Below are 26,073 nucleotides of genomic sequence, written 5' to 3'. Positions count from 1 at the left end.
GCCTTGTTCCCCAAATCTCGGACACGAGAGAGCTCGACGGGGCCCCCAGCGGTGGTTTGTGGGCTACAGCGGTTTCGCCTTGGCGTTGAAAAGAATTTCAAACATTCAAGATACACCTCTCTCCAATTACCCAAGAAACACATCACCAAAAACTGCATTTCAATTCCCCATATATATATATATATATATATATATATATATATCTTCACATGCAGTGACCTCAGAGCATACCGTATCTATGCATGCACGTGTATACCTACTTATTTCTGTGTATAGGGGACTCACGATCGTCTGTTTCCCCTTTTTCGTCTCTCCCTATCAGGTATTCTTCGTGCTTTCTAGGCCGCGGTCTGCATGCATGCATGCGCGATGCCTGGAGATGTACCTTCTTCCACTCGTAGCCGTATGTTTCCAGGCCTCTCTCCCGCCGGTGCTCGGACTGCACACAGGGCGTTTTCCTCTTTGGCAGTCTCTGCCTTTTTCGCTCGTTTCATGCCGCCCTCTGAAGCCGCAGCTCCTGAGCTCTTTCTATGAGCATCAGGTTTTCGCTGGGCCTTCGTGCGCTGTTTCGGGGACAGAGTAGAGGAAAGACGGGTAGGCAATCACGCCTCGCGACTGCAAAGGGACACACAGCCACACAGAGGAAACAGCAGAGTAGCCGTAACGATTCCAACCGTCAAACACACATGAGAACACAGACACACTTTCACGAATTTCTACATATATATATATATATAGTGTATATGTATTTCTTCGTGTATCTTTGCGCCGATATGCGTATGTATATACGTAAAGATACACGCGTGCTCCCGTTCTCGAGCCAATGGCTGCTTTTTGAGTTTGTCCTTGCCTTCTCTTGAAGCAGGAGGGCGTCGCCGCCCGGACTCCACAGGAGTTTTCGGCACTGAAACGCTGAAAAAGCAAAACAAGAAACACGACGAAACAGGAACAGTGGAAAAGCCGGTCTTAACCAGCATGTCGGAAAACCTGTCGTAACCACGAAAAGCTTTCCGGTCTTCTCTCTACCATCAGCGAGGCCTGTGTCTGCCGTTTTCACGTCTCTTCTTTCCTCTCCCGTTCGCCCTCTCTCAGCCGCCCCTGTCTTTCCCTTTTCTCGTTTTCCCCTTTTCTTTTCTTCGCATCTCGTTTCTCCTTTTTGCAGTGCTGCCCCAGTCTCTCTCGTCTGCCTCACGCCTGGACAGCTCGGCGACAGACTGCCAGCGGCAGGTCCAGAGGAAGAAACGCGATTCGCTCGTCGCAATCGCTAAACTGCGAAGAGAAAGCGGCAGAGACGGACAAAAACGGAGACAGAGACGGCAGGAGAGAGACATTACAGGAGAGGTGAAGGCGGCGAGAGCGAAACAGGCAAGCGAGGCGCACACCTTTGACCTCGCACCGTCTGCCGGCCTCGAGCGCGTCGAGAGGCGTGGGCTGAAATGCGAGAGCCCAGGAACTTGCCAAAGAGACGGAAGTGTTCCGAGACACTGTCTTGCGTTTCTCATCTTACCACGCGGTGTCGCCGTAGGCGGCAGGGTGCGGATTCCACGCGAAACTAGAGATCAGCGAGCGGTGAAGGACGAGGCTCACGAGGTCGCCCGTTTGAAGAGACCAAACGTAGACCACACGAGGCTGCCTCGCTGAGAGCAAAGAACAGTTTCTGCTAAAAGCCACGGCTGACCGTTTCTCCTTAAGGACGTAGACAAACGTCTCTCTCGGGTTATGCGCGTTCTCTTTTCTTTCCTCCTCGCCTGCTCTCTCTGTCTTTAGGTCGACCTCTCACCGTGCTGGGAAGCCAGGAACGCCCCACATGGGCTGGGGACAGCGACCGCGACGCCGCACGACCCCGCCTCTCTCAGCCGAGGCCGTGCTGGACCTCCTCTTCTGTCCCGCTCAGGCGATCCCAGACGAACATCTGCAATCTGAAAAACAGAAAACGACAGGGGGATTCAACGCGCGTCTAGACTGGATGCGCATGCACACCGAAGCCGCGACGCGCGCCGCATACTAAAATGTGCTATACATACACACGCGTACATAAATATATTTATATATTTATATATATAGTGCATCTCTTTCCCCTTCGCCGTGTCGCTTGATGTGTTGATGTATATACATATATCCATATGTACATATCTCTGTATGTATGGATATCCATATGCACATAAATCCATATGTATGTATTTCTTTGCGAATACATCTTCCATGGATGGAACAATCTGTAGGTTGGACGGAGGAGCTGTGTCGCTGTTAGCGGAAGAACGTACTTTCTCCGTAGGGAGCGCGATGAACGGTTTCGGTGTCTTCTTGTCCCTGTTTCTCCGAGGATCGTTTTTTTCTCTTTCCTCTGGTTCCGCGTCCTTCCCGCGTTCTCCCTCGCTCTTTCCTCCCTCCGCCTCCGTCTCCTCCCTGCCCTGCATTCTCGCGTTTTTGCGTCTCGGTCTCCAGTCTTCGGACGGGCGCTGGTTCTCCTCGCCCGAGCCGTCTGTTCCGTCCCTCGTCTCCTGGGACGGCCCCACTGTAAAGCGAGAAAACGGAAAGCGCAGAAAGAATCAAAACGGACGGCGACAAGGAGAGAAAACAGCGACAGAAACAGATACTCTCACGCGCCTTCCCAGCACACAGCTCACCAAGCACAAACATCACTTCACAGCTATGTGCGTGGAGAAACGTGTAGGTAATCACAAGAGCACACACGTGCGTCTGTGCGTATCCAAACACAAGTCCACGTGGAGGTTCGCCTTCTGGTCCTCGAAGAAACGAGAATCTGCTGAGGTCTTGCGGCTACGCCTACGCTGTCTGTACACCACAGGAGCGCGGCTTCGCGCCTCCCAGGTCGCGGTTTCGCGGCTTTCCAGACGGTCGGAGATTCCGGTCGGCGAACGCTCCTGGCATTCATTCAGTTCTTCTCTCACGACGAGCACGTGCGGACCAATGGGCATCTTCTCTCTGTGGTGTAGAGGGGGGAAAACTTCCGTCCAGTCGAGCAGCGAGAAGACGCGAATCTACAGAGACACACAAGGAGTCGCCACTGCTATACATCAAGCTCGCAAAGGAAGAACTCACGGGAAAAACGCGAAAGGCCACGGCCCCAATCCTCCACATCGAGTCTCCTCAGCCTCACACACAAATCACCTCTCCACAAACAAAACAAACCACAAGAATATACAGCATACGCTTGCGCATGTACATATATGTATATATATATATATGTATAGGAAGGCATATATAGGTACATAGACGTCGGCACGTAGATAGATGTCGATATGTTTATACAGGTAGATGGATCGTCTCCCCTGCAGGGTCTCGGGCTCATGCACGCGTTTGGTGATGCACGCCATCTAATTTGAAGAAGTGAAAACGACGACGGCGCTCGCCACTCAGGAGAAAAGCTTTACAGTTTCGAAGTTGTGGGGTAACGCTTTACTTAGGCGCCGTCTTGTTTTCTCTGTCCTCCGTCTCACCGTTTCGTCGTAGCCCGAAGCGATCAGGAGCCCGACCTTTGCATGCATTTGCAGCTGCCGAATTCCTGCGACGTGGGCGGCGCAGACGCGAGTCGGACGCTCTAGCTTCTCGAAAAGGCACGAGGTCTTTGCAGGGGACAGCTTGCGACGCAGAAAGCGACGCGAGACACGCGACAGGGAACATCGAAGAAGCCGAGAAAGCGGTGTAAACCAAACGAGAACAGCATACTGAGACTACATATGCACATGCATTCCAGTATTCCCGCACGCATGCATGCACTCCTACATATATATATATATATATATCGACATTTGTAGATCGGCGTTTTTACATCGACACAGTACATATATATATATATATATACGTATATTTCTGTTATGAAGCTGTGCCTGGGAAAAGAGTGAGACGGGAGCGGCGCAGAAGCGCCAGCGTTCGCCGCACGCAAAGGACAACGGTTTTAACTTGATTTCTCGCCCCTTCCCTTTTTCCGCATGCACGCCACGCACCGAGAGGTTCTGCCGGAGGCTCGAACTTGAAGAGGACTTCCCCGGTGACGTGGTACACCAGCAGGCGGGAGTGCACGGCAAAGGGTTTTCCCACAACAGAGAAGAAAGACTGTCGGGCCTCGCCGCATTCGGCTGTCTCCGAAAACACACCAAAGCGCTGCTATTCAAAAGAGCTCAGACCACACTGTACAGCCACATGGGACGAACGATAAGGCGAGGCAAGACGACCCAGGAAATGAGGCTCGTTCTCGTATATAAACACACACACATGCATATATACATATGAATATATATGTATATATATATATATATATATGTATATGTATATATGTGTATGTGCATAAATGTATGTGCGTATGTTTACATATGTATATGTTCTCTCTGTGGATTCATCTCCACACTTTGTGCGATGTGTGCGTTTTTTTCGTGTTCATTTTTCTGGAAAGGTAAATGAAACGCCTGAGCTCGTGCACCTCACAGCCGGCGGTGAGTCCCAAATGACGAGAGAAGTTTCGCTTGGCGTCCACAGAACGCCTTGCAGGTCGGCTGTCTTCACTTCGAACTCCTGCAGAAGGAAAAACATGAATGTGCGCATGCTCCGTTATTCGGCAAAACGCAAAAGAGCCACCGTCCTCTCGTTTCCTTCTCAGTTGTCTTCTTTCCCGTTGTATCTGTTTCCTCCTGTCGTAAAAAGCCCTCCCGAGTGGAAGCCTTTGAACTGAGCGGGCCTTGCTCTTTCTCTTTCTTCCTTTCTCCTATCCCTTCGTTTCGTCGCGTGCGTCTTCTCGCAGTTCAGACCTCCCTGAGACATTGCTTATTTCACCGTTTCCCCGGAAGAGGTCCTCACGCGCAATTTGGTCCATCGGGTGGAGATGCAGAAAACCTCGAGATAATCCTTGCACTCGCACCTGGTGCAGACAGCCCAGAATTTGCCGCTGGGGCTGAACGCGCGACCTGAGAGAACTCGCAGACTGTTCAGGAAACGCTCTCAGTCGCCATGCAGACAGATGTCTCTTCGTGCCTGTGTATCTCTCGATCTCACGCTTTCTCTGCTGTTTTCAGGAACTCCCTTCTCTGTTCATGGCTGTGTCCGTACACCGCTCTCCCCCTCTATGAGGTTTCTGCGACAAGCGCCTGTTTCCGGCTTTCAACGTCCGTTTTCGCCCCGTGCTCGTGGTTGCCGAACATGTTGCCGCCCCAGTCGGAGAGACGAAGGGGAGGAAAGACCGCTTGAAACACACCAAGGACATCACAGGTGCGCGGGGTTTGTTTGATTGGAGAGAACCAAAAACGGAAGGAGACTGAACGCGCCAACAAGAGAGGTCGACGGAAAAGCGCGTCCGTCCTACCCGTCCAAAGGAGATACAAGCAAAACGAGAGCCCGACGCGCTTAACTCTTTGCTCGAGGGCCGAAAACGCCCGATTCCAGTTTCCAAAAGCGTTTGGGCTCACTTGTTGAAGTGGACTTGGGGCGCATGACGACGAGTGTCGCGGCGTCTTCTGCTCGAGTCTCGCACAGGCTCCATACCGACAGTCTCATCTGGCGAAGCGCGACAAACGGAGACAGCAAAGACGCGAAAAACACTCTGGAGAGCCGTCAGACCACGCAGAAACCTGAGTTCGCCCCAAATCTTTACCTCTTTTAAATGTGGAAGTACCCCACGACCCAACCGCTCAGACACACGCAGTCAGATTCACGCCTTCCTCTTCTCTGTGTCAGTGTTTTCGCTGAAAGGTGGACGAACTCCGCGAGTGAAGGCCCCGCTCTGTTTTCACCGCCTCCGCCCTTACACTCACCCCACAGTCCGACAAAGTGAGTACGTGAAGAGAATCTGGAGCCCAACTAGCGGCGACGACCGGCAAAAGGCCCTCGTTGATCGCGCAGCTCCAGTCACGATCTGCGACGGAGAAAGCGCGGACTGAAAAAGGAAAGAAACAAAGAGAGAAAGCGAGGAAACGCGATGGGGAAGGACGGACGGAAAAGGTGAAAAGGGAGACAGCAGCCGAGGAAAAAAACAAACCACAGAAGAGGGAGAAACGCCAGGCACATCCCCGCTTTCACTCGGCGTGTGTACAACGTGTGCACGCCTATTTACCTGGATCGCCACATCGAATTGTGGTTATAGACAGCGATATACAGATACAATCTACATATATATATATATGTAGATGTAGAATGGCAGATAAACAACACCTTGACCACGTCCATATACGAGATATTGATATATATATATATATATATACAGGCACATGTAGGTATACATGAATAGTTGTTGGTTATACAGGTACGGGTATACATACGCATTTGTATAAATATGAAGGCAGTGTGCATTGGCAGGGAAAGTCTTCTCGACTTGCCTGTGTGGTCAGCGAGGAGGCAGAGAAAGCGCTCCGAATCCGGGGCCCAGGCGAGCTGGAGAATTTTTTCGCATGTGGGAACCACTTGGGGGTTGTTTGGATCTGTGACCCGCCGCAGCTGTAGAACACGGACAAAGCGCTCTCTCTTCATTGAAAAGGTGCGGCCCTCAAGAAAAACGTCTCTCTTGAATTTCCGCTGTTCTTGCTCGTCCTTTAAAAACGCGAAGAGGCGCCAACGCATACCGTCGCGAGGATCCCCGCAGCCCGACGTACTTTTCCAAGTCCTCACGACGCATTCCCTTCGGTGCATTTTGCTTCCATGCATGTGCCCACATGCATATGCAAGCGGATACACACATATCCATATTACCATATATATATATATATATATATATATATATATAAACATATTTGTATATATTTATTGTGTGTGTATGTATGTATTCAAATATATAGATAGATAGATATACAACTGTGCGTGAAAAGCGTTTTCGCGTCTTTCTTCGCTTAAGTGCGCCTGCGTGTGTAGGTATGTCTGTGGGTCAGCGTTTTCATGTTTTTCGTTCTGCACTCGCGAGGGAGCACACCTGGACGAGGTTTTCTGTCACAGTCGCGAGGATTTCTCCGTCGGGCGACCAGGCGGCCAAGGCGTTCTGCGAACGGAAGGCGGGGCTGAGCGTCATTTTGCACGCGCGTCCCTCTTGCGTTTTCTCTTCTCCCGCGCCCAGACCGGCGAGCAGACATTTTCATGGAGCCTCCTCTCTTTGACGCATCGAGGCTGCTCAATGCTTCGCTGGGACTGGAGCGAAGAAGAAGAGGAAACGGAGGAAAAGGAAGAGAAACGCAACAAGAGGAAGAGAGGGGAAGAGAAACACGAGAAGAGAGGCGAAGAGAAACGCAACAAGAGGAAGAGAGGGGAAGAGAAACACGAGGAAGATGAGGCGAAGAGAAACACGAGAAGAGAGGCGAAGAGAAACACGAGAAGAGAGGGGAAGAGAAACACGAGGAAGATGAGGCGAAGAGAAACGCAACAAGAGGAAGAGGGGAAGAGAAACACGAGGAAGATGAGGCGAAGAGAAACACGAGGAAGATGAGGCGAAGAGAAACACGAGGAAGATGAGGCAAAGAGAAACACGAGAAGAGAGGCGAAGAGAAACACGAGAAGAGAGGTGAAGAGAAACACGAGAAGAGAGGCGAAGAGAAACAAGAGGAAGATGAGGCGAAGAGAAACACGAGAAGAGAGGCGAAGAGAAACACGAGAAGAGAGGCGAAGAGAAACACGAGGAAGATGAGGCGAAGAGAAACACGAGGAAGATGAGGCGAAGAGAAACACGAGGAAGATGAGGCGAAGAGAAACACGAGGAAGATGAGGCGAAGAGAAACACGAGGAAGATGAGGCGAAGAGAAACACGAGGAAGATGAGGCGAAGAGAAACACGAGGAAGATGAGGCGAAGAGAAACACGAGGAAGATGAGGCGAAGAGAAACACGAGGAAGATGAGGCGAAGAGAAACACGAGGAAGATGAGGCGAAGAGAAACACGAGGAAGATGAGGCGAAGAGAAACACGAGGAAGATGAGGCGAAGAGAAACACGAGGAAGATGAGGCGAAGAGAAACACGAGGAAGATGAGGCGAAGAGAAACACGAGGAAGATGAGGCGAAGAGAAACACGAGGAAGATGAGGCGAAGAGAAACACGAGGAAGATGAGGCGAAGAGAAACACGAGGAAGATGAGGCGAAGAGAAACACGAGGAAGATGAGGCGAAGAGAAACACGAGGAAGATGAGGCGAAGAGAAACACGAGGAAGATGAGGCGAAGAGAAACACGAGGAAGATGAGGCGAAGAGAAACACGAGGAAGATGAGGCGAAGAGAAACACGAGGAAGATGAGGCGAAGAGAAACACGAGGAAGATGAGGCGAAGAGAAACACGAGGAAGATGAGGCGAAGAGAAACACGAGGAAGATGAGGCAAGAGGTGCACAGGGCGTGTATGTGCAGACCACGCGTTTTTGTTCAGGCACACGAGGACGGGACGGGAGAGGAGGGAGTTTCCGGGGAAGAAATTCGTGAATCGAGGTCGTGTCAGAACGGTATGCGCCGCCTCGGCCCAGAGGTCAGTGCACTTTCCTTTGCGCAGTCTCGCCCTATAGCGTGTAGACCGGGCTAAAGGCGTCGAAGACACCGGGGAGGGAAACGGCGGAAAGCAGTTTTTTTGACGGTCGGAGGAAAAGGAGACACCGAAGAAGACGCGCGGCAAGGCATACACCTCGCGCCCCCACGCAGGCTCTTGCCTGTCTGTGTGTGCAGCGAGTCCGCGGAAAGTTGAGAAGACACTAACCGAGATCGACACGAGTCTTGCAGCGCACAGGCTCCACGCTGTTTGTTGGACATATCGAACTCTCCACCTCTGTGAAACCGCGGCGTTGTCTTTCAAAGAAAACTGCGCCGCGCATCTAAAAGGGATGTGCGCTTGCTTTCACTCTGCCGTCTCGCGGAGAGAAAGCGCATTCTCTGTCCAACCGCCTCTTCTCGGGTTTAGGAAAAACCAAGGGCGTTCTCCCGTCCCAGCTGCATGCGCGGCCGCTCGCTCGACGCATGCTGGCGGAGGACTCGAGGTTTTTTGGGATTTACGGACTTCTTTGTTTTTCCAGGTTTTTGCATCGAAAGAGAAACCGAACTCCCGGCGCCTTCCTCTCTCTCCCGGATGGCTGCCAGGAAAAAGCCGCGCTGAAAAAAAGTGTCATTCAGTTCGCGGTCTTCCCGGCAGCCTCAGCTCTCGGGTTTTTTCCCGCGGTTCTCGCGCCTGTTTCTCGTGCTTTTCGTCATTCGGTCGCCACTCTATGCTCTATGTCGTCGTTCTCTCAGCCTTCTTGCATGCCTTCAACCGCTGGCAAAACCGCGGGAAATGAAAGAGGGCCGAGACGGTGGTGCGGTCTCAGCTCGGCCCCCCTGAGGCAGGAGGTTGTCGCGTTTGTTTCTTGACTGAAGAGGAGCCTTCACTTCTTCTTCCTCGGGTCAGCAACGCGGTCAGCGCGCTCGCTTGGTTTCCCTTCGCCTTGTCTCTGTGTCTCCTTTTTCTCTGTCATCACTCTTAGTATCTCGCTTACTCTCTTCTTCAATCTCTCTGTTGATCTCTCTTCCGCAGTCTTTCTCTTAGTGTCGCGCTTAATCTCCCTCTTACTCTCTTGCTTAACGTTTTTAGTATTTTCCCGATTTCTTTCGTAATCTCTTTCTTCGTCTCTTCCATAATCTCTGTCTTATCTCTTCCTCACTCGCTTAATCTCTTTCATAGTGTCTCTCCCTCAATCTGTCTTGGTGTCTCTTTCCCGTGTTTGTCGCGTATCTCCGCTGGTTCTTCTTCGCGTTCGTGCCTTCACCTGCCAATGCTGTTTCGTTTCTATTCCCTTTCCTCTCCTGGTTTGCAAACGTGATTCCCGCAAGCATTTTTCAGCGGAGCGTCAGCAGCGTTATCTTCTGCACTTTCTTTTTTCCGTCGCTTTTCACCTGCGGTCGTGGACGTCCTCATAAAGCGGGAGTCGATCCTGTTTTGGTTTCATTCCCTGCGATGTCCTCTTCATCTCGAGCACCAAAGTGTACAGACAGGCGCGTCTTCTTCCCTCACTCCGTCCTCGCTTCGCCCCGAATAATCTGTTTTCCCCTCGGTCAGCAGCCATCGGGTCTCTTCTCTTCCTTTTCCGTGTGCATTTCGCCCGCGTTTTTTATCTTTTTCTCCCCTTTCTTTTATGTTCTTCCCCTTCGTTTTCCGCTCTTTTTGCGCGCGCCATGACGCTCCGTCGCGTGCTTCCGGCGCGGCGGGCGGCCGACAGTCCTCTCTCTCGGAGGGCGGACGAGGGGACCGGTCCCGGGGCGTTTGGGCGTCTCTCTGAGTCGCGGTTTAGCCGCGAAAATTCCGCGCCTCTGGCTCCGAGCGCGTCGTCCAGCTTCTCGGCCCAGGCCTCTTTCGAAGAGAAGCCTTGGCGAAAGGAGACAAAACAGCGCGACGGCCTCGAGTACCACAGAGTCGACTCGAGCGCGGAAGAAGAGAAAGCGGAGGAACACTCGTGCACGCACATCCACCGGATTCAGGCGGCAGACACCCTCCTCTCCATTGCGCTCCAGTACGACGTTCCTGTTTCCCATATCATGGTGGCAAATCACCTTTCTTCCACAGATATCTGGTACAAAAACGAACTCCTCATTCCCTGCAACGGCCGCTGCCAAAAGCAGGGAACTCACGCTCTCTCCTCTCCTTCTGGGTGTTCGCCTGCTCTGTCCGGTGCGGAGGATGCGCTTGACAGGGACGGGTGCGGTCGGAACGCGTCTCCTTTTCAGCATGGGGAGAGAAGAGACGAGGTGGGCCGAGGCCGCGCAGGAGACGCGTGCGCAAGAACGGGCGAGTTGCCGAACAAAGCTTCGGGAGGCTCACAGCGGAACAGCCACGCGGGGAGAGGCGACGGAGATTCCTCGCCGCGCGCATGCATGAGAATGGAAGTCCCCGAAGCGGTGCAAAAATCTGCGCACACTGCAATGATGGTGGAGGCAATCGTCCGGCAAGCAGGCGTCGATCCGAAACTCGCCCGCGCCCAACTCGCCTTCAGGAATGTAAGCAAACAAACTCCGAGAGCGGAAAGTTCCCGCGTTTTCACGCACACATATTCATACAGCCTCGTCGTACATATGGATAGATAGAGAGATAGGGATAGAGAGGTAGAGAGATATAGATAGATGTAGATACATAGGCAGATAGACAGATACACATAGAAAGATAGAGAGATAGACAGATAGAGAGACAGAGATAGACCGACAGAGAGAGATAGAGATAGACAGAGAGAGATAGATAGACGGAGAGATAGACAGATACAGATATAGATAGGTAGAGTGTGTATTGTCGTATTCCTTGCATCTCCAGGCATCTAGGTTCATATTTTCACGTTTTAGATCCGCATTGGGCTTCGCCGTGCACATTTTGTACCACTGCGTGTTGTATGACTCTATCCAATAATTATATATATATATATATATATATATGTATTTGGTGTCGTGGGTGTGTGACTGCGTGTGTGTAGTTTTTGGTTTTTTGCTCGTTGACGATTGGGTTTCTCTTTCTTTTCTCTGTAGGGCGACGCGGATCTCGCGCGGGCGGATTGCTGCTTGCTAAAACGTTGGCAAGACGAACTGGATGTGACGCCTCCGGAGATTCTCGCCTATCTCTCTGTCACCGACGGCGATGTGGTTCGCGCTCGCGAGGCCATGATGGAAGACGCGGAGTGGCATCGGTGAGTTTCTCTCGCACAGACTTGCCTGCGGAGCAAGAAAAGCTGTCTCCAGCGTCGAGAGACTCTTGACAGGGGCCGCGCGTCGACGCGTCAGTCCCAGCCCTCTTCTCGACGTCTTTTCGTGTTTCGCGTGGAGCGCAACCCATGCGTGCTCGTGGAAAAGGCGGCCTGCAGGCCCAGAGAGCGTCTGCTGCGTGTGTGTGTGTGTGTGTGTGTCGGAGCGTGGAGCGCTAGATACCTTGGTGCACGTGTCTCTCTGTCTGTGTCGGTGACCTGAGTGTGCGGTCTCGTGTTCTCGCTCTCTCGGTTCATATGTACCTTGCGGCGACATGCATGTGGAGAGGGGTACTCTCTCTGCCTCTGGCTGTCTCTGTGTCGTGGCGACGCGAGGCGAGATGGACTTCCCGGGATGTGCGGCGCACCCCGTCGAGCGAGCACGTCTGAGGACAATTCTGAGTTGGACGAGAGGAAGACGCAGCTTTGCTTTGTGTGGAGAAGCGAAACTACGCCTTTTCGCCTGCTTTGAGTGTCTGTGTCCGTTTTCTCCAGGGAGCTCGAGGCGCACCGGGCAACGACCCGAGCGCGGAATCCGGGGTTCTCTGTGTCTTCTCTCATCCACGCGCGATCGCTGTTTTCCCCCTCTTCGGCGCGGTACATCAGCCTCGTGGATGAAGATTCGCTCGCCCCCGTCTCGGAAGACCGCGCAGGCGGGCACTCGGGAGACTCTGCGCACCTCCCTCGAATCATTGGAAGAATCTCGTCCTCCCTCAGCACTGCGAGCACAGCCCTGTCGGGTCCGGCTCTCGACGAGGAGTCTTCGCTCTTCTCGACGCAGTCTCCCCGACCGCGCACAGGCAGGCGCGGGCCTCCAGGATTGCCGTCGAGGCTGAGGTTCCGCCCAGGAGAAACGAGGCGAGAACCAATCGGTGTAGAAATGCGGGAGTTCTAAGGTGCGGAAGGTCCATTTATCAAACACAGTGGGAACTACATCTCCGTCTGTACACATACACGCGTACGTATATATGGATATATATATATATATATATATATGTAAAGATAAATACTTGTACAGGTGTGCATGTGTGTGTGCTTCTCTGGGTATACGTGAATATAGGTATTTGCGTACATGGATCTCTTTTCACATGCATGCTCACGTTGTGTACCGGCAAAACATTCTAGAGGGCAAGGAGGACGAAAGGAATTCCGCAAACCACGAAGGAGGCTCTTTTGCGCAGCGACAAACTAGCGCTGTATGTCGTTAGATGCCGTTCTATGACAGCCGAGAAGAGAGGCGATCGCTACGTGCGAGTGAACCCAAATCGGCCACGTGAAGACCATGAGACTGCAGAATCATAAACAAATATGCAAATGAAGATATAATATATATATATATATATATATATATATGTATACATATACGTGTAGGTTTGTGCGTGGCCTTCTACGTTGCGCACCTGAGCATTTTGTGGGCACTTGTAGGCAATCTGCGTGTAAATGGAAGCGCACTGTCTCGGTATGTGTAACGGTTGTCGTTGTCGATTGCAAGCGGTGTGGATGCGTGTGTTTGAAGAAAGTGAACGGTTCCCGTTCTGAGCCTCCTGTTCTGTATGCGCTGGCTCCATTGAGAGAAGCTGATCAGTTGAGGTAGGGAATGTTCTCAAGTTAGTGACGGAAACATGTCGAGGCTAGTCTCTTGCGGTACTCGTTGAATCCAGCTTCTAGGTCGACTTATGGCGTCGAGAAGTCCGTTTTTCCCAGCCCTGCTGTTAAAACCTACATGGCGAGCAATCACACCGCCATATGCGCGAACGACACTTCGATAGAGAGAGATATATGTAGGTAGATGTATTTGCGTGTTTTACCTGTTATGCGGATGTAAATGTAGTTATATATCAATGTATGAGCACGCAGGTACATGCAAGTGTTTCTCTGCTTGAGGATATATGTAGATGTATAATATGGGGGTGTCCGAATTGTGTGTGTGTGTAAGGGTAGAATGTACACGCTTCTGCACTTATCCAGCTTGTGTCGGTGCTTGTGCAAGAACAGGTGTAACTTGAGGAAAGATTTGCAGTCTCCGCTGTGTGCGGTGGAAGACGTGACAAAGTCGTTTTGAACTGTGCTGATGGCACGTGTGAGCGAGGCGCCGGTTTCCACGGGGAGTTGACCAGCCTTTCTCTGTTTCGGGGCAAAGATGCTGGGGACAGCGAGGGGAAATTTTGCGCGTTCGCAGTCACGCTTTCCTCATAAATCTGTTCAAGACTCCCGCGTCGGGCCTGCGTATGTATTTTTTAGTCTAAACTGCTCACCGAAACTTAGACGGAAGTCTTCCAACGGAACTCCCACTCCGTTCCTGCTCTGTCAACTGGTATCCCCCAACAATCTTCCCCCTTTCTCCATTCGCTCACCACAGCCCAGAGATATCTGATGTGCACAGACAGGCAGATATACAAGGAGAACAAAACTACATTCACGCACGTACACAAACCTATGCATGTATGTGCACAGGTAGAGAGGGAGACATAGGAAGATAGTTGTGTACGTGGATATTTTTCTATCGGTGTATCCGGGAATCTGTATCTCCATATGAAGGCTTGGACCCAGGTCTTTGGAAGCGCCAGGCGGCAGAAAAGGGACAGACGTAAAACAGGAAACTGTAGCTCTCTTTTGATCTGGATTCCGCTTCTCTCATCGCGTGTGCACAACACCACAGAAAGCTACCAACGAGGCGACCGCTCGCGTGTTACGAGAAACACGGCGAGGTCGTGAATGTTTGTGTCATTTCCATCTTTTCAACCTAAAGGCAATTCCAGCTCCAGTTCAGTGAGACAAACCCCTGAAAAGTGCACTGCGTGGCGCAACTCTCGCACCGATATGCTTTGGTTCTTTCGTTGACAAAGAACGTACCCCAGGCATCGACAGGCGGCGAGTGGTGCATTCTGCACGCCCCCATCTTGAACGTTCACATTACCCTCAGACGAAAATCCAGGATTCTTATCGGGATTTTCGTCATCAACCTACGAGGAAGAAAGGCGACTCAAAGTCCGGAATCTCTTCCTGCAGGTTTGCTGCGAGCATTCAAATATCTAGAACGCCATGTAAAACGATGATACAGGAACCTGTAACAGCACTATACACTACAAAGGCCGTTGTTGCACAAGTCGAGGCACGCGTTCGGCAGAGTTGAAGGATTTCCAACCCTCACAAGCAAGACCCGTGGAAACGCTTGCCTTTCCGTAGGGGGAAAATCGCGTGGTAAGACATTCCAAGTTGCGACGCCTCAAAACTCGGTTTGTCTCTACTGCCGTGAATGCCCTAGAGACACGCGCATTGCAGAACCGTCTCAAAAAGGAGAAATGCCGACCGTTTGTAACTGCTTCGGTTCCCAAGAATCTTCGGTTCTGGAAACCGAATCACTCGAATGACCTATCGACGTGTTCCGGCTCTCGTGCGCGTTCTGAAATCAGGGGCGTTTGTTCCCCCGAATATGCAAGTGGCAGTTGTGCTTGTCGACCTGCGAGAAGAGAGCTGGATCTTTTCAGGCATCCAGAAAGCGCAAAAGAGCCGCTTTGAACGTCTGTAGACTCGCGCCTCTTGTGAGGGCGTGAGTCGGCTCCAACAGCGTGTAAGGCATATCTTGGCCCAAGCAAAAGGGATTCCTCACCCACTCCCAGTCAGGACACAGGCGAAACCGGGCTTTGTTGTAAAGAAACCGAGAGCGTTTCGACCGGGCGTTTAAACCGAAGGAAGGAGACCGCACCGACGAAAACTGTGCGTGAACCGAGGACACGCGCGTTCGAAAAGATTTCCGGGAAACGTTTGCATGGCCTGAAATCGAGGCGCTTTCAAGCGTCCAAGGTTGGGTGTTGTGTCCCAGAGAAAAAGAAGGTTTATATCTAGAGTGCCCGTCGTGTCGCTCAAGGAGGGTTGTGGTAATGAGAGATGCAAATGTGCTCAAGGCTCCCCCGTCGAGGAGTTATTTTGAAAGTTCCACCGAAGCTAAAACCACTCAGTGCGGAGTTTACATGTAGTTCCTCTTTTCTGTCTGCCGAATGCTCTTTGTTTTCTACAGAAACGCGTTCGAAAGCGTCGAGCTAATGTCGGGGTCTTCTTGCATGCAAAATCCATATCCAGTGCTTGGACTTTTTGTGTCCTTGCTGGAAGTTCTACGCCTCTTTGCCGGATCACAGGCGCCGCAACCGTTTTCAGTCCGTGGAGATCTTCTGAAGGTTCAACTGAGCAGAGCGGGCTTCTGAGAACGCGAGCTCTCCTTGTATGCACGGTTTTTGTGGACCGTGAGGTTATTCCCGCTCTTGGGAAGGAATTTTGCTCTACTTTTCGGCTATTCAAATGCCTAGATCCTTCATCGAAGAGCTTGTGTGAGCATGTCCGGGTGTATGCCTCAAGGCCCGTCCCGCCGCATCGTTGTTGAGGCAAGCGAACGCCGATACTCTCCCGCGTTTTGCGACTTTCCTCTGTGCAAAAGACAACCGTGTCCTCTCTTCGACTTGCACTGTCCTCTCCCTGCAGGTTGCACAACAACCCGTGAATCCATTTTGCATCAACACATATGCATATATATATATATATATATATATATATATATATATATATATATATACGTATCTATACGTAGAGAGAGGGAAGAGACGGAGACTGTATTGGTTCAAAAACGTGGCATGTGTGGTAATAAATGCGTTTGCATGTAGGTTCTCGCGAGTGTCAATATATGTGCGTGAAGTTCCTAGTTGAGGAAGAGGATTTTTCGTGACGGAGAACGAGAGTCGGACTGCATGCGGTCTGCTTTCAAGGGGTCTGTCGCCCCGTTTTTCTCGTGGAGAACCATCGGCCAGGTTGCGTCACCCCTTTCTTGTTACCTTTTGTCTCAAAAGGAGTCTCATCTTGTCTACGAGTGTGACTTGTCGTTTTTGACCAAGGAAAGTTTGAAGCCACGTTAAGGTTCGGTTGAACGCACTCCCCCTTTTTCACGTTGCTCGTCTTTCTACCATTTCCACAAAAGGCCCATACAAGAGGTGTTTTGTTTTTCTTCTATCTGGGCACTGCATGCTTCACGGGCGACTTCGAGCCTTAGCTGGGGGCTGTTCTTCGGCGATGAAAATGAATGCAACTGCGTGATTGGCCCGTCTGGGTTAGGCAGGAGAACGCGTTCATTTTCCCCATTGACGTATAGAGAGTTCTATTCATATTGGATATTTCATATAAATCGCTTCCAGTACATGGATAACTCTGCGCAGGCACCTAATATATAGATATATATATGGTGAAAGTGTATAAGTGTGTCGTCTTTGGCAACTCAGTTTGTACGCGAACGGAGATCCCGGGCCCTACAACACGTGTCATTTTAAACCTCAACGTGGCAAAAACGATTCTTTGATTCTTCTGGTCTTCTGCTTCCGCATCCATATCCTATGTGTATGTCTACAAATACCTCCATATATATATATATATATATATATTCTTGTACATACATAGAAAGAGGTGCTTGCATGTCAGCATGTGGCTAGGTGGGAGCAGATCACTGCCCAACAGTCGAGAGACAGTCCTTGGAGGATGTAGTCTTTGTTTTTTTTCTTGTCGTGTTTCTTTCCAGAGAGGCAAAACCTCCCTCATCTTTTGTGGAGACTCGCACAGGCTGAGAGATAGAGCCCAAACCAAACCAGAAGAGTTTTGTTGACTCGCTTGCAAAACACCAGCAGACCATGTATACATGATATCATTGTCTGTACATATATATATATATATATATATATATATATATATATGTCAACATTTTCACGTTACTCCAGAAACAGCAGTACATTCCTGTGGTCGAGCATGCATACCACCCTAAATCCATGTACATATGTGAGCATAAAGGCAGCTGGGAATTGCCGCGAAGCAATGATGGAGATCCAGGAAGAGGTGAAACGTCCACTTTCAAGCAACAGGGCACTGGATCCTGACGATGTTTACCAGGAAATGCGCGCGGCGTATCTGCGCCACGTGCATTTCGTTCAAGACAGAGAAGAAGCAGCTTCGCTCAAGGAGACGCCCTTACCTATTGATAAACCTCCAGTGTTTGACTCAGATCTCTCTTCTTCGAGTGAAAGGAAAGAACGTCCTGAAGCCATACCGCACTCAGCTTCGCTCGGCGCGAGCCTTAGTGAGTCGGAATCTCCACAGTGTACCGAAGCGGTTCCTGCCTATCCTCTCCGTTTTCCCATTTCTTCGCGCCCACCGCGAGTGTCGCAATCTCCAAATATCTCATTTGAGCAGACACCATCGTCTCCGTCTTCCATGTCTTGCACGTCGCCGTTTTCTCCTCCTGCTGTCTCTGTTCCTGCCTGTTTCGCTTCTCCGTTTCCCCCTCCGTCGGGTCCTTTCTTGCCTCCGCGGGTTTCTCTCAGCCGAGAAATACCTACACCGGCAGAAAGTTTCCAGTGCACACCTTCGTCTTCACTGCCTTTGCGTAGCGCGGCGGTGGCTGCGTGTGAAGCACAAAATCCATGCTGTCCGCGTCGTCGCGTCTTCCCGGGTGTTGCGCCGACCCCAGCCTGGCCAGCGTCTTCTTCAGGCACGCATCTGAGCACAGCGTCTTTCTCTTCTTTCCATTCGTGTCCTTCGTCTCCTTCGACTGCCGCCTCCCTTCCTTCCCCTTCTGATGCCGGGAGAGTCGGCACGGGCAGAAGACCTCCGAGTGAAAAAACGACTTCTCTTCGATTTTGTCCGGCGCTGTTTCGCGTCTCGTCGTGCACGCCAGCGCCTTATGAAGGTAGTAGCTCAAAACAGGACGCGTTTCAGGCTTCGTTATGTCCCCTCCTGCCGCCTTGGTCTCGAACGCCTGAGTCCGGCAGAGCATCTAGCTGTACGGAATTGCCTAGAGATCATCCTCGCCTGCCTTCTACTGGTTTTCCTCGCTGTTTTCCAGCGCCAAAGGCCAGCTCAGACTTCACTCCCCCAGTCTCCTCTTCCCTTCCGGCCGTGTCTTCTCGTTCTTTTCCTGTGCCTCCTCAGCCTTTTCTCTTCTCTGCTTCTTCCGGCGCTGAGTCGGTCTCTCCGCATCTTGCCAGCGGCAAGCGAGGACCTGTCAGTCCGTCAAGACTCGCAGACAGCGTTCTCAAAAAAGACGGTTTTCAGCAACTTCCGTTGAGTCAAATCCACCAACCCGCGGAACCCGCCTCTAAGGACGCGTTTCGAAGTATCTCCCTCGTTCCACAGCCTTTATCCTCCCCCGTTTGTGCACCTTCTTGCTCGTCTTCTCCCCCTGCAGAGGCTGCTCCGTCTTCGGTGCCTGCGTTCTCGTTTCCTTCTTCTCTTCCTTTCTCGTCGCGCTCTTCGCCTTCCACAACTTCAGCTTCTCTTGACAAGGGGGCCTTTGCATGGGCAGCACAAACGTGTTCGCCTTCCTCTCTCTCTTCTTCGCGTCCCTCGCTCTCTTCTTCTCGTCCTTCTTTTAGCTTGCCCGTGGACCCTGAGCCTGTAGGAAGAAAGCGACCGCCGCTCCTCGCTTTTTTCCCATCTGTCTCTCCGCCTCAGTGTGCCTGTCTCTCTCCGGCGCCACCGTCTCCGTTCGTCCCATCTCCAGCGCCAAAGACTGCCTTTCCCTTCGGCTCTACTGCGCGTTCAACAGCAAAAGACGGAGCGGCGCACAGAGGCGGCGAACCAGAAGAGGACAAGAAGAAGCAGAGCTTGCCCACCCCCCACGCGCGTCTCTTTCTCCCCCCTGAGAAAGAAGAGATTGACGACGTGCGCTGGCGGTGCGTTCGCGGTCCTGCGGTCTCGGCAACGCAGGCGGATGGTGCTCAGGAACGCGGGGAGGAACGAGTCCTGTCTCCTTCGCGAGAGCGATCTCCCGGGAGAAACGCAACCCCGCTTGAGGAGAACGAGACTTTCAGAACCCCGGGAAACTCGCGGAGTCTGGACAGCTCAGCTCTCGCCTTGTCTCGGCATGCGAGTCAAGCAGTTTCGGACTCACACAGGAGCCGAGCTGGTTTCGCGTTTTCCGCAGGCTGCGAAACGCCTCCGTTTCCTCCTGGAAATGCGGGAGAGACAGTCTCGGCAGGATGTAGCCTTCCCGCCTTCCCCCCCTCGTGGAAATGCGAGGCGCAACTGGACCCGCAGATGAAAACAGAGCCCGACAACGAGACAGCAGACAGCAGAAAGCGCATCGCCGAGAGAGTCGACGCCTTTCAAAAACTCAGAAACTTCTTAAGAGAGGAGTTGACGACTCGACTCCTCGCTTGCCGAACGCGATCTGTGGGAGAAACAGGTTTCCCTACTGAAACGAAGGCTTACGAGGCGGCTGCGCATTCCCTCCCGCGGGCCGCTTCTCCAGGAAGACGCGAGAAAGACAGCCGCCAGGAGAGAGAGAACCTGAAACGTGAGAGAGGGCGAGGACCGACTCGATCCCAAAGCCGAGGAAACAAATCTTGAAAAACAGCCCACAGATTCGAGAGAAATCTGTCGCGAAGAAAGACCGTCAGAAGCCCCCCGGACAGTCCCAATCGAAATAGAATAAAAACGTCAGTTTCAATATATATGTAGATATAAATAGAAGAATGTACACCAAAGTAGAGATCCACATTCCTATACCCTTAAACGTACTTATGTATACGGACCTACAGCTGTAGTAGCTACGTCAATATCTAGATGAATATAGATAGAAACAGGCGCCGATCTACACACAGGCAACATATATCTATATCTCTCTCTTCGTCAACCCTACTTGCAGAATAGGTTTCACACTACACGCGAGATATCTTCATACTTGTCCAGATATATGTAACTCTAAATCTGTGTATGCCTGTATTTCCGCACGTGTTGGTATATACGGTGCGCATGAGTGTAGTGCTGTGTTTTTTCCTGTGTCTGATGGGTTGTCATGGTTTTTTCTCAGACTGTTTCGCTTTTTTTCTTCAGAGGAGATCGACGCCGAGGCTGAGCGAAGGACTGGAGTGCGTCTCCAGTCTTTCGCGCCGTCGCCCCACGCCCACGGCGTTTGCTTTTCAGAACAAACAGGAAGCTTTCTCTGGTCCCTGAGATGTGTCCACGGTGAGCCGCAGAAAGGCGAGCGAGAGAGGGCCCGAAACGGCGCAGAAATCCCCGAACGTGGAAGCCAGCGGCGTAGCCGAACTCGCATCGTTCACACGACACAGACGGAGCATCGAGAAGAAACGGACGACGCAGCGAATCGAGGAGAGAAGGGAAAGAAGGGGAACCAAACTCGAGACGAAAAAACAGACGAAAAGAGACAGGAAGACAATGCGAAATAAGGGAGAGAAGAGGAGGAAGAAAGGGGACGAGAAGAGAGGGAAGAAAGGGGACAAGAAGAAGAGGAAGAAGACAGGAGAGGAAAGGAGGAAAGAGGAAGCATCGTCGAAGTCGTTCCTCAGTCTCGCTCCTCGCATTTGCGGGATGCATATAGAGACAAATCCCGAAGAATCTGAGAAACAAGGAAAATCGCGAGCCGCGGGAGAAGGATCCCTGGCGTCTTCTCGGAGAGGCGACGGGCACCACACCCCTGGAGAGTCGTTCGTGGGCTTTTGAATTTGCGGAATTGTCTCTTCGTTGCGAGCAGCATGCGTATACACTTGATCCGCCTTGACCCGCTATATATATGTACATATATATCTTTTCAAACATGCAGCGTTGGCTCTTTTGTCGAAGAAAGTGAATTTTTCTGCTCTATGCCCTCTCTTTCCCAGCGCAGGAGTGCCTGCCTGTGGATCTCCACTTGAAACGGGACACGAAATCGCCTCGGGAACTGACGGTTGTTCCAGTTGTGAGACAGTTAGGTCGCAGGTATCCAACAGGGCCTTGGCTAGGCTGCTGGTGACAACGCCTTCAGCCGGATGCATGCATGGCTGTTTGTTTCGAATGCATAAGAGGCATAAACCCGCAGGACACAAGAAACGACAAGCGACACACAGGAAAACGACAGATCAGTCTCTCGACATACATGCAAAAGTAAAGACAGGGAAAAGGCCCTCTCTGCATAGCCATGTTTATATATATATATATATATATATAGGAATCGAAAAAAATCTATACGGATGTTGGCACGCCTACATGCGGGTAGATATATTGGAAGTTGATCTCTCGGCAGGTTGATGAAATGTGAAGTTCTCCGTTCTCGCCCCAGAACGATGCGCCGGAATTTAGCATTGACTGATCGGTTTCGGTTTCTTGGGCGGCGGAGGCCTTTCCCAGTCTCTCACGCGGCGCTCTCTTCGCAGCTTCTCGCATTCGCCTCTCAGCGGGACGCCGAACCTCGTAAAAACTGCGTGCAAAAAAGGCCAACTCACCACAGGTCTTAAAGACACTTTCTCCATTCCCACTCCGCAGGCAGGCCCCCCCGTGACACATTTGCTCACGTGATGAAAAAGGATATATGTAAATCCTCGATGAACCCACATGCACATGAATACATGCATCCACACTATACCTGTACAGTGTGCATCTGCATGCATAGCTCTGGCGCGATTTGTATGTGTTGAAAGGCCGTTTCCGCCGCGCCTTCGCGTCTCCCTGTTTGGGGCTTACCAGCGACGACGGACGCCCACTCTTTGGGGAGGAATTCCTTTTCTTTCTGCAAAGAGAGTTTCCCGACGTGCTTGAGGAGCTGAGCGTTGTTGTAGTTTAGGCGGTTGCACGCCTGGAGGAAGAGAGCGATTTGCTTTGTGGAGAGGGACGGGAGTTCGTCGGGTCTCTTGAGCAACTTCTGCACGCAGTCCTCGAAGAAGGCGTTGTCGTCCGAAGTGATGTTGATGCCTCCCTTCCGGTCAGCGGTTTTCTCCAGGCCTCGGGTGTACGCACAGAAGACGGTGACCAGCTGGGACACCGAGAAGTCCTGGCGCGCCAAAACGTAGCCTGCGAGCCGGCGAAAAACGAGCATGCAGTTCGCTTGCGTCAGCGACAGAGCCCACAGCAGGTTCTGTAAAACGTCGTTCGACACCCGAGACGCTTGCTCCTGCAACTGCGCAACGAGAAGGTCCGACAGACGCGCCACCGTCTTGGTGAAGTCATCAAATCTGAAAACACGCACACATCGACATGAATATCACGCCTTTCCGTCGGCGGATCTGTGTGGAGCCAGGTGGAGCCGGCAGCTCTAGTGCGGAGGAGGAGGTCTCTAGGCAGGGTTTGATAGACTAGGACGGAAAACGTTTTCGGAGTCGCGGGAGGCTGAGAAACAGTCCTTATCGGCGTTGCGTCTCCGACGCCCGAGTGACACAAGTGGCAAGAAGTTCTGCGGCGCGCACTGGTGGAGTGGAGAGACAGTTTAAGCGACGGAGACACGAGAGAAAGAGGAAGCAGTTCGTCTTCACACACAAAGAGAGAAGTGAACTCTCGACCCTTCCAAAAGTCTTCCTTTTTGCCAAGAGCGGCTGTCCCTTTTTCCCTGGTTGAAAAGGAGAGTGGGGAAGTCGCGTTAAAGCGCGACCTTTCGCCTCGGAAAGAAGAAACGAACACATGCAGGTGTTTCCCTTTCCCGTGCTCTTTCGTCTCGCTTCCCCGACTCGCTACTCGGTTTGTCACGCTCACTTGACGTCTTCCTGGCAGGTGGGGTCCAACGGGGCGAGAGTGCGTCCAGGAGGCGGCTCTTTCATGGCTCTTTTGGCGGCGTCTTTCTCGAGGACACCCGCGTTCTTCATCAGGAGTGCACGTCCCATTTCCAGCAACTGATCTTTGAAGGCTTGTCTCCCGAGCAGCGCGAGTCTCAGCAGCAGGCCGCCGAGCACGGCGGGAAACTTCTTCGCCTTCTCCGTGTACATTGTCACGAGGCGCCGGACCTCGTCGTAGTCCCGCGCCGCTTCGATCCGCCGCAACATCTCGGGTTCACTATATAAGCCGAAGTGGGAAGTCGTCGACAACCCAGTGTACGTGCTCCCCACTTCGACTGTGGACGGTGCGCCGACGACGGAGGCGGCATCCGAGCGAGGCGGGGCGCCGTCCTGGTTCGCTTTTCCTTCTTCCGAGGCAGGCTGCACTTCCCCGGAGGCTGCAAACTTTGCGGTTTCCTCGCGTTCCTGCTTCAGCAAGGTGAAGTACGCGAGCTGAGCAAAAGGATCCATCGCGCCCTCCAGCGTGCGCTGCTGAAATGGCGGGGACGCAGGGACGGGCGAGACGGCTGGGAAGGCAGGAGCGACAGAAAAGGGAGAGGGAGGGAAACGAGGCCGCGGAGAATGAACCGCTGGAGCGGCGGAAAACGAAGGATGGGGCGGAGGCGGAGCATAACGATGACAGTGGGCGAGAGAAGGCGGCGGCGGAACGTGAGGCGGAAGTCGCTGAGGAGCCGAGAGAATCAGCGGCGCTCCTGGAGGTGGAGGCGGTGTACGTGCAGCTGGCGGGCGAGGGGGAGCGGACGGAACCCGAGGCGGGCGAGCCTCCTTTCGTGGTCCTTTTGGGAATTTCTGGCTACGGCTCGCCGGAGTCTGCTCGCCTCTCGCTTTGCCCTCCTGAGAATGCGATTCCGCGTCTTTGCTCGGGTTCTCCTGAGGCGAAGCCTCCTCGCCAGCGGCTGTCCCCGTCTCATCCGGTGTACGTACACCTTGGGAGGCGCCCGGTGCAGCCGAGACACTGGCCGCGTCATCTTTCGGTTCTTCACGCTTCTTCTCAGACTCCGCAGGCGAAGGGTTCGACGCATCTCCTGCTGAACCGCCTTCACTCACAGTCTCGAGAGTTTCCTTCTCAACTGCGTCTTTCTCTGACGCGTTCTTCCTTCGTTCTGCGGCTCCTGAAGTCTCTGTCGTCTCTTGACCCCGCTCAGCTGTTTTCCCTCCCGCAACGGCTTCTTCTGGTTCCGCCTGACTCTTTGTCTCCCGTTCCGCTTCTGCCCCTTTTTCATTCGCCTGAGTCGCCTCGGCTGCAGCTGCAGATGCTTCCTCCTTTCTGCACTCTCTGTCTTCCTTCCGTTCCTCTCTCTCCTCGTCCTTCTTCTTCTTCGCTGCAGAGGCAGCTTTCGCCTTCGCCCTCCCCCCCTGGCGAGCCATGGCTGCGCTTCCTCGCGAGTGAAACCAGAAAAGAATTCTCAGAAACGTTTCATCGGCAGCCGTCCTACGGCGGAATCCGCAGAGACGCCGCGCTGAGAGACACGGCCTTCTCGTGCGTGACGAGTCCCAGGATCAAAAGAAGAAGAAAGGTGGAAGCGAAAAGACCTGACAGCGCAGCTGTCGACGGGAAGTCCTTTCAGCAAAAAAAGCGGAGCCAGGTTTTCAAAAGGCAGAAATGAGCCTAGAGTTTCAGAACAGAGACAACGGCCTTTGGGGACGACGCAAACCGCAGAAAAAAGACATTCCGGGGGAGACAAAACACGGAGACCGCAAAGGTACACGCACGGGGTTGCATTCGCCGCGTTCTGATTGTTTCAAACAGAAGCCTGAAAAGCTTTCTTTTCGTTCTTCCCGCTGCTGTCCCCCTGAAAAAAACCAACCGCCAGAGATGCCGACTCCTCCCCGCTCTTTGAGGGCGGGTCCGCTACTGAGAAGACAGAGAAAAACGAAGAACTTTGTTTTTCCCCTTTTTAAAACAAGAAACGAATCGCCGAAGAAGTCGCTCTCCCGCTGTAAACGAGTAAACCCGCGACGACTCTCCCTACGCGTAGCATGCATTTTCGAAACGTGACTTCCGTAGCCTTGTGGCTGAGAAGTGTGTCAGGGAAACGCTTTTTTCTCTGTGTGTACACGCCAATGAGAAGTGCTACTGTCCCTTGTTTCTCTTGCAATTTCGCGTCCGCATTCTCTCTGTATTTTCTCTTTTGCGCGTCTTCTTCGGCTAACGTCTTCTCGCAGTCTCACTACGAAGCCTATGCCTCGCTTCTCTACGCTCTGATACTTTTCTTCTTTTCAATCTCCCTTTGTGAAGACAACGCTCTTGTCGACGCTCTCTCTGTGCAAGTCGTCCCTCTTCGCTTTTCACCTTCTCTCGCGTTGCCTGGAACGGTGGAGAGAAGAGCCTGCCGTTCTGCACTCCACTGTTTTCTGTAAAAAGTGTCTCTCCACAACGAGAGAGCTCTGTTTTCTGCCTCCCTCGCTATTTTCCAACGAGGCAAGCAGCCTCAATCTGTCCAGCAACTTTAACTTCTTCGTCTACGCCTCGCGCTGTCTCGTTTTCTAAAAACTTAGAAATTCTTCCTAGCCGCCGGCTCTGTATGCGGCGCCTCCGAGTCGTCAATCTTGCTCCAAGTCTTCATCCGGGGAGTTGGTCTCTTTCTCTCTCCTCTCTCGTCTTCTTCTACTGTCCTTTCCACAAATACTCGAAAACATAGGTAGCTGAAAGACGCAACTACGTGTATACAACCCTTTCTCTCTCCTTTTGTCTTCTCCCTTTGTCTTCTCTTTCCTGCAAAGTCTCTCCGGCCGCCGAAGGTCCATTTATCGCGTTTTTCTTGTCTTTCTCTGTCGCCTACTTTCTCTCAAAACGTGTAGAAACCTACTTGCGGGCCGTATCTGTCCCCAGGCAGTTGCTGCGT

The 26,073-nt window shown here is 52.3% G+C and overlaps 3 protein-coding genes across 3 annotated transcripts; 1 reads left to right on the top strand and 2 right to left on the bottom strand.

Moving 5' to 3' along the window:
* Nucleotides 1-602: 602 nt before the first annotated feature.
* NCLIV_059330 (conserved hypothetical protein) lies at nucleotides 603-7,009 on the bottom strand (the record flags this gene model as incomplete). The annotated part of the gene is made up of 10 exons (XM_003885487.1): nucleotides 603-615; nucleotides 1,508-1,637; nucleotides 1,781-1,919; nucleotides 2,265-2,515; nucleotides 2,792-3,002; nucleotides 3,462-3,526; nucleotides 3,969-4,125; nucleotides 4,877-4,922; nucleotides 5,766-5,887; nucleotides 6,914-7,009. 10 exons carry the CDS (start codon nucleotides 7,007-7,009, stop codon nucleotides 603-605), a joined length of 1,230 nt encoding a protein of 409 aa, XP_003885536.1.
* Nucleotides 7,010-10,110: 3,101 nt separating this feature from the next.
* On the top strand, nucleotides 10,111-12,552 carry NCLIV_059320 (putative LysM domain domain-containing protein; the record flags this gene model as incomplete). The annotated part of the gene is made up of 3 exons (XM_003885486.1): nucleotides 10,111-10,929; nucleotides 11,446-11,603; nucleotides 12,153-12,552. 3 exons carry the CDS (start codon nucleotides 10,111-10,113, stop codon nucleotides 12,550-12,552), a joined length of 1,377 nt encoding a protein of 458 aa, XP_003885535.1.
* A 9,208-nt stretch (nucleotides 12,553-21,760) lies between these two features.
* NCLIV_059310 (conserved hypothetical protein) lies at nucleotides 21,761-24,595 on the bottom strand (the record flags this gene model as incomplete). Its single annotated transcript, XM_003885485.1, has 3 exons — nucleotides 21,761-21,882; nucleotides 22,146-22,633; nucleotides 23,148-24,595. 3 exons carry the CDS (start codon nucleotides 24,593-24,595, stop codon nucleotides 21,761-21,763), a joined length of 2,058 nt encoding a protein of 685 aa, XP_003885534.1.
* Between the last annotated feature and the right edge of the window lie 1,478 nt (nucleotides 24,596-26,073).

This window comes from Neospora caninum, chromosome XI, assembly GCF_000208865.1.
Source record: "Neospora caninum Liverpool complete genome, chromosome XI".
NCBI classification, from domain to species: domain Eukaryota; phylum Apicomplexa; class Conoidasida; order Eucoccidiorida; family Sarcocystidae; genus Neospora; species Neospora caninum.
This window is presented reverse-complemented; position numbering and strand designations above follow the sequence as displayed.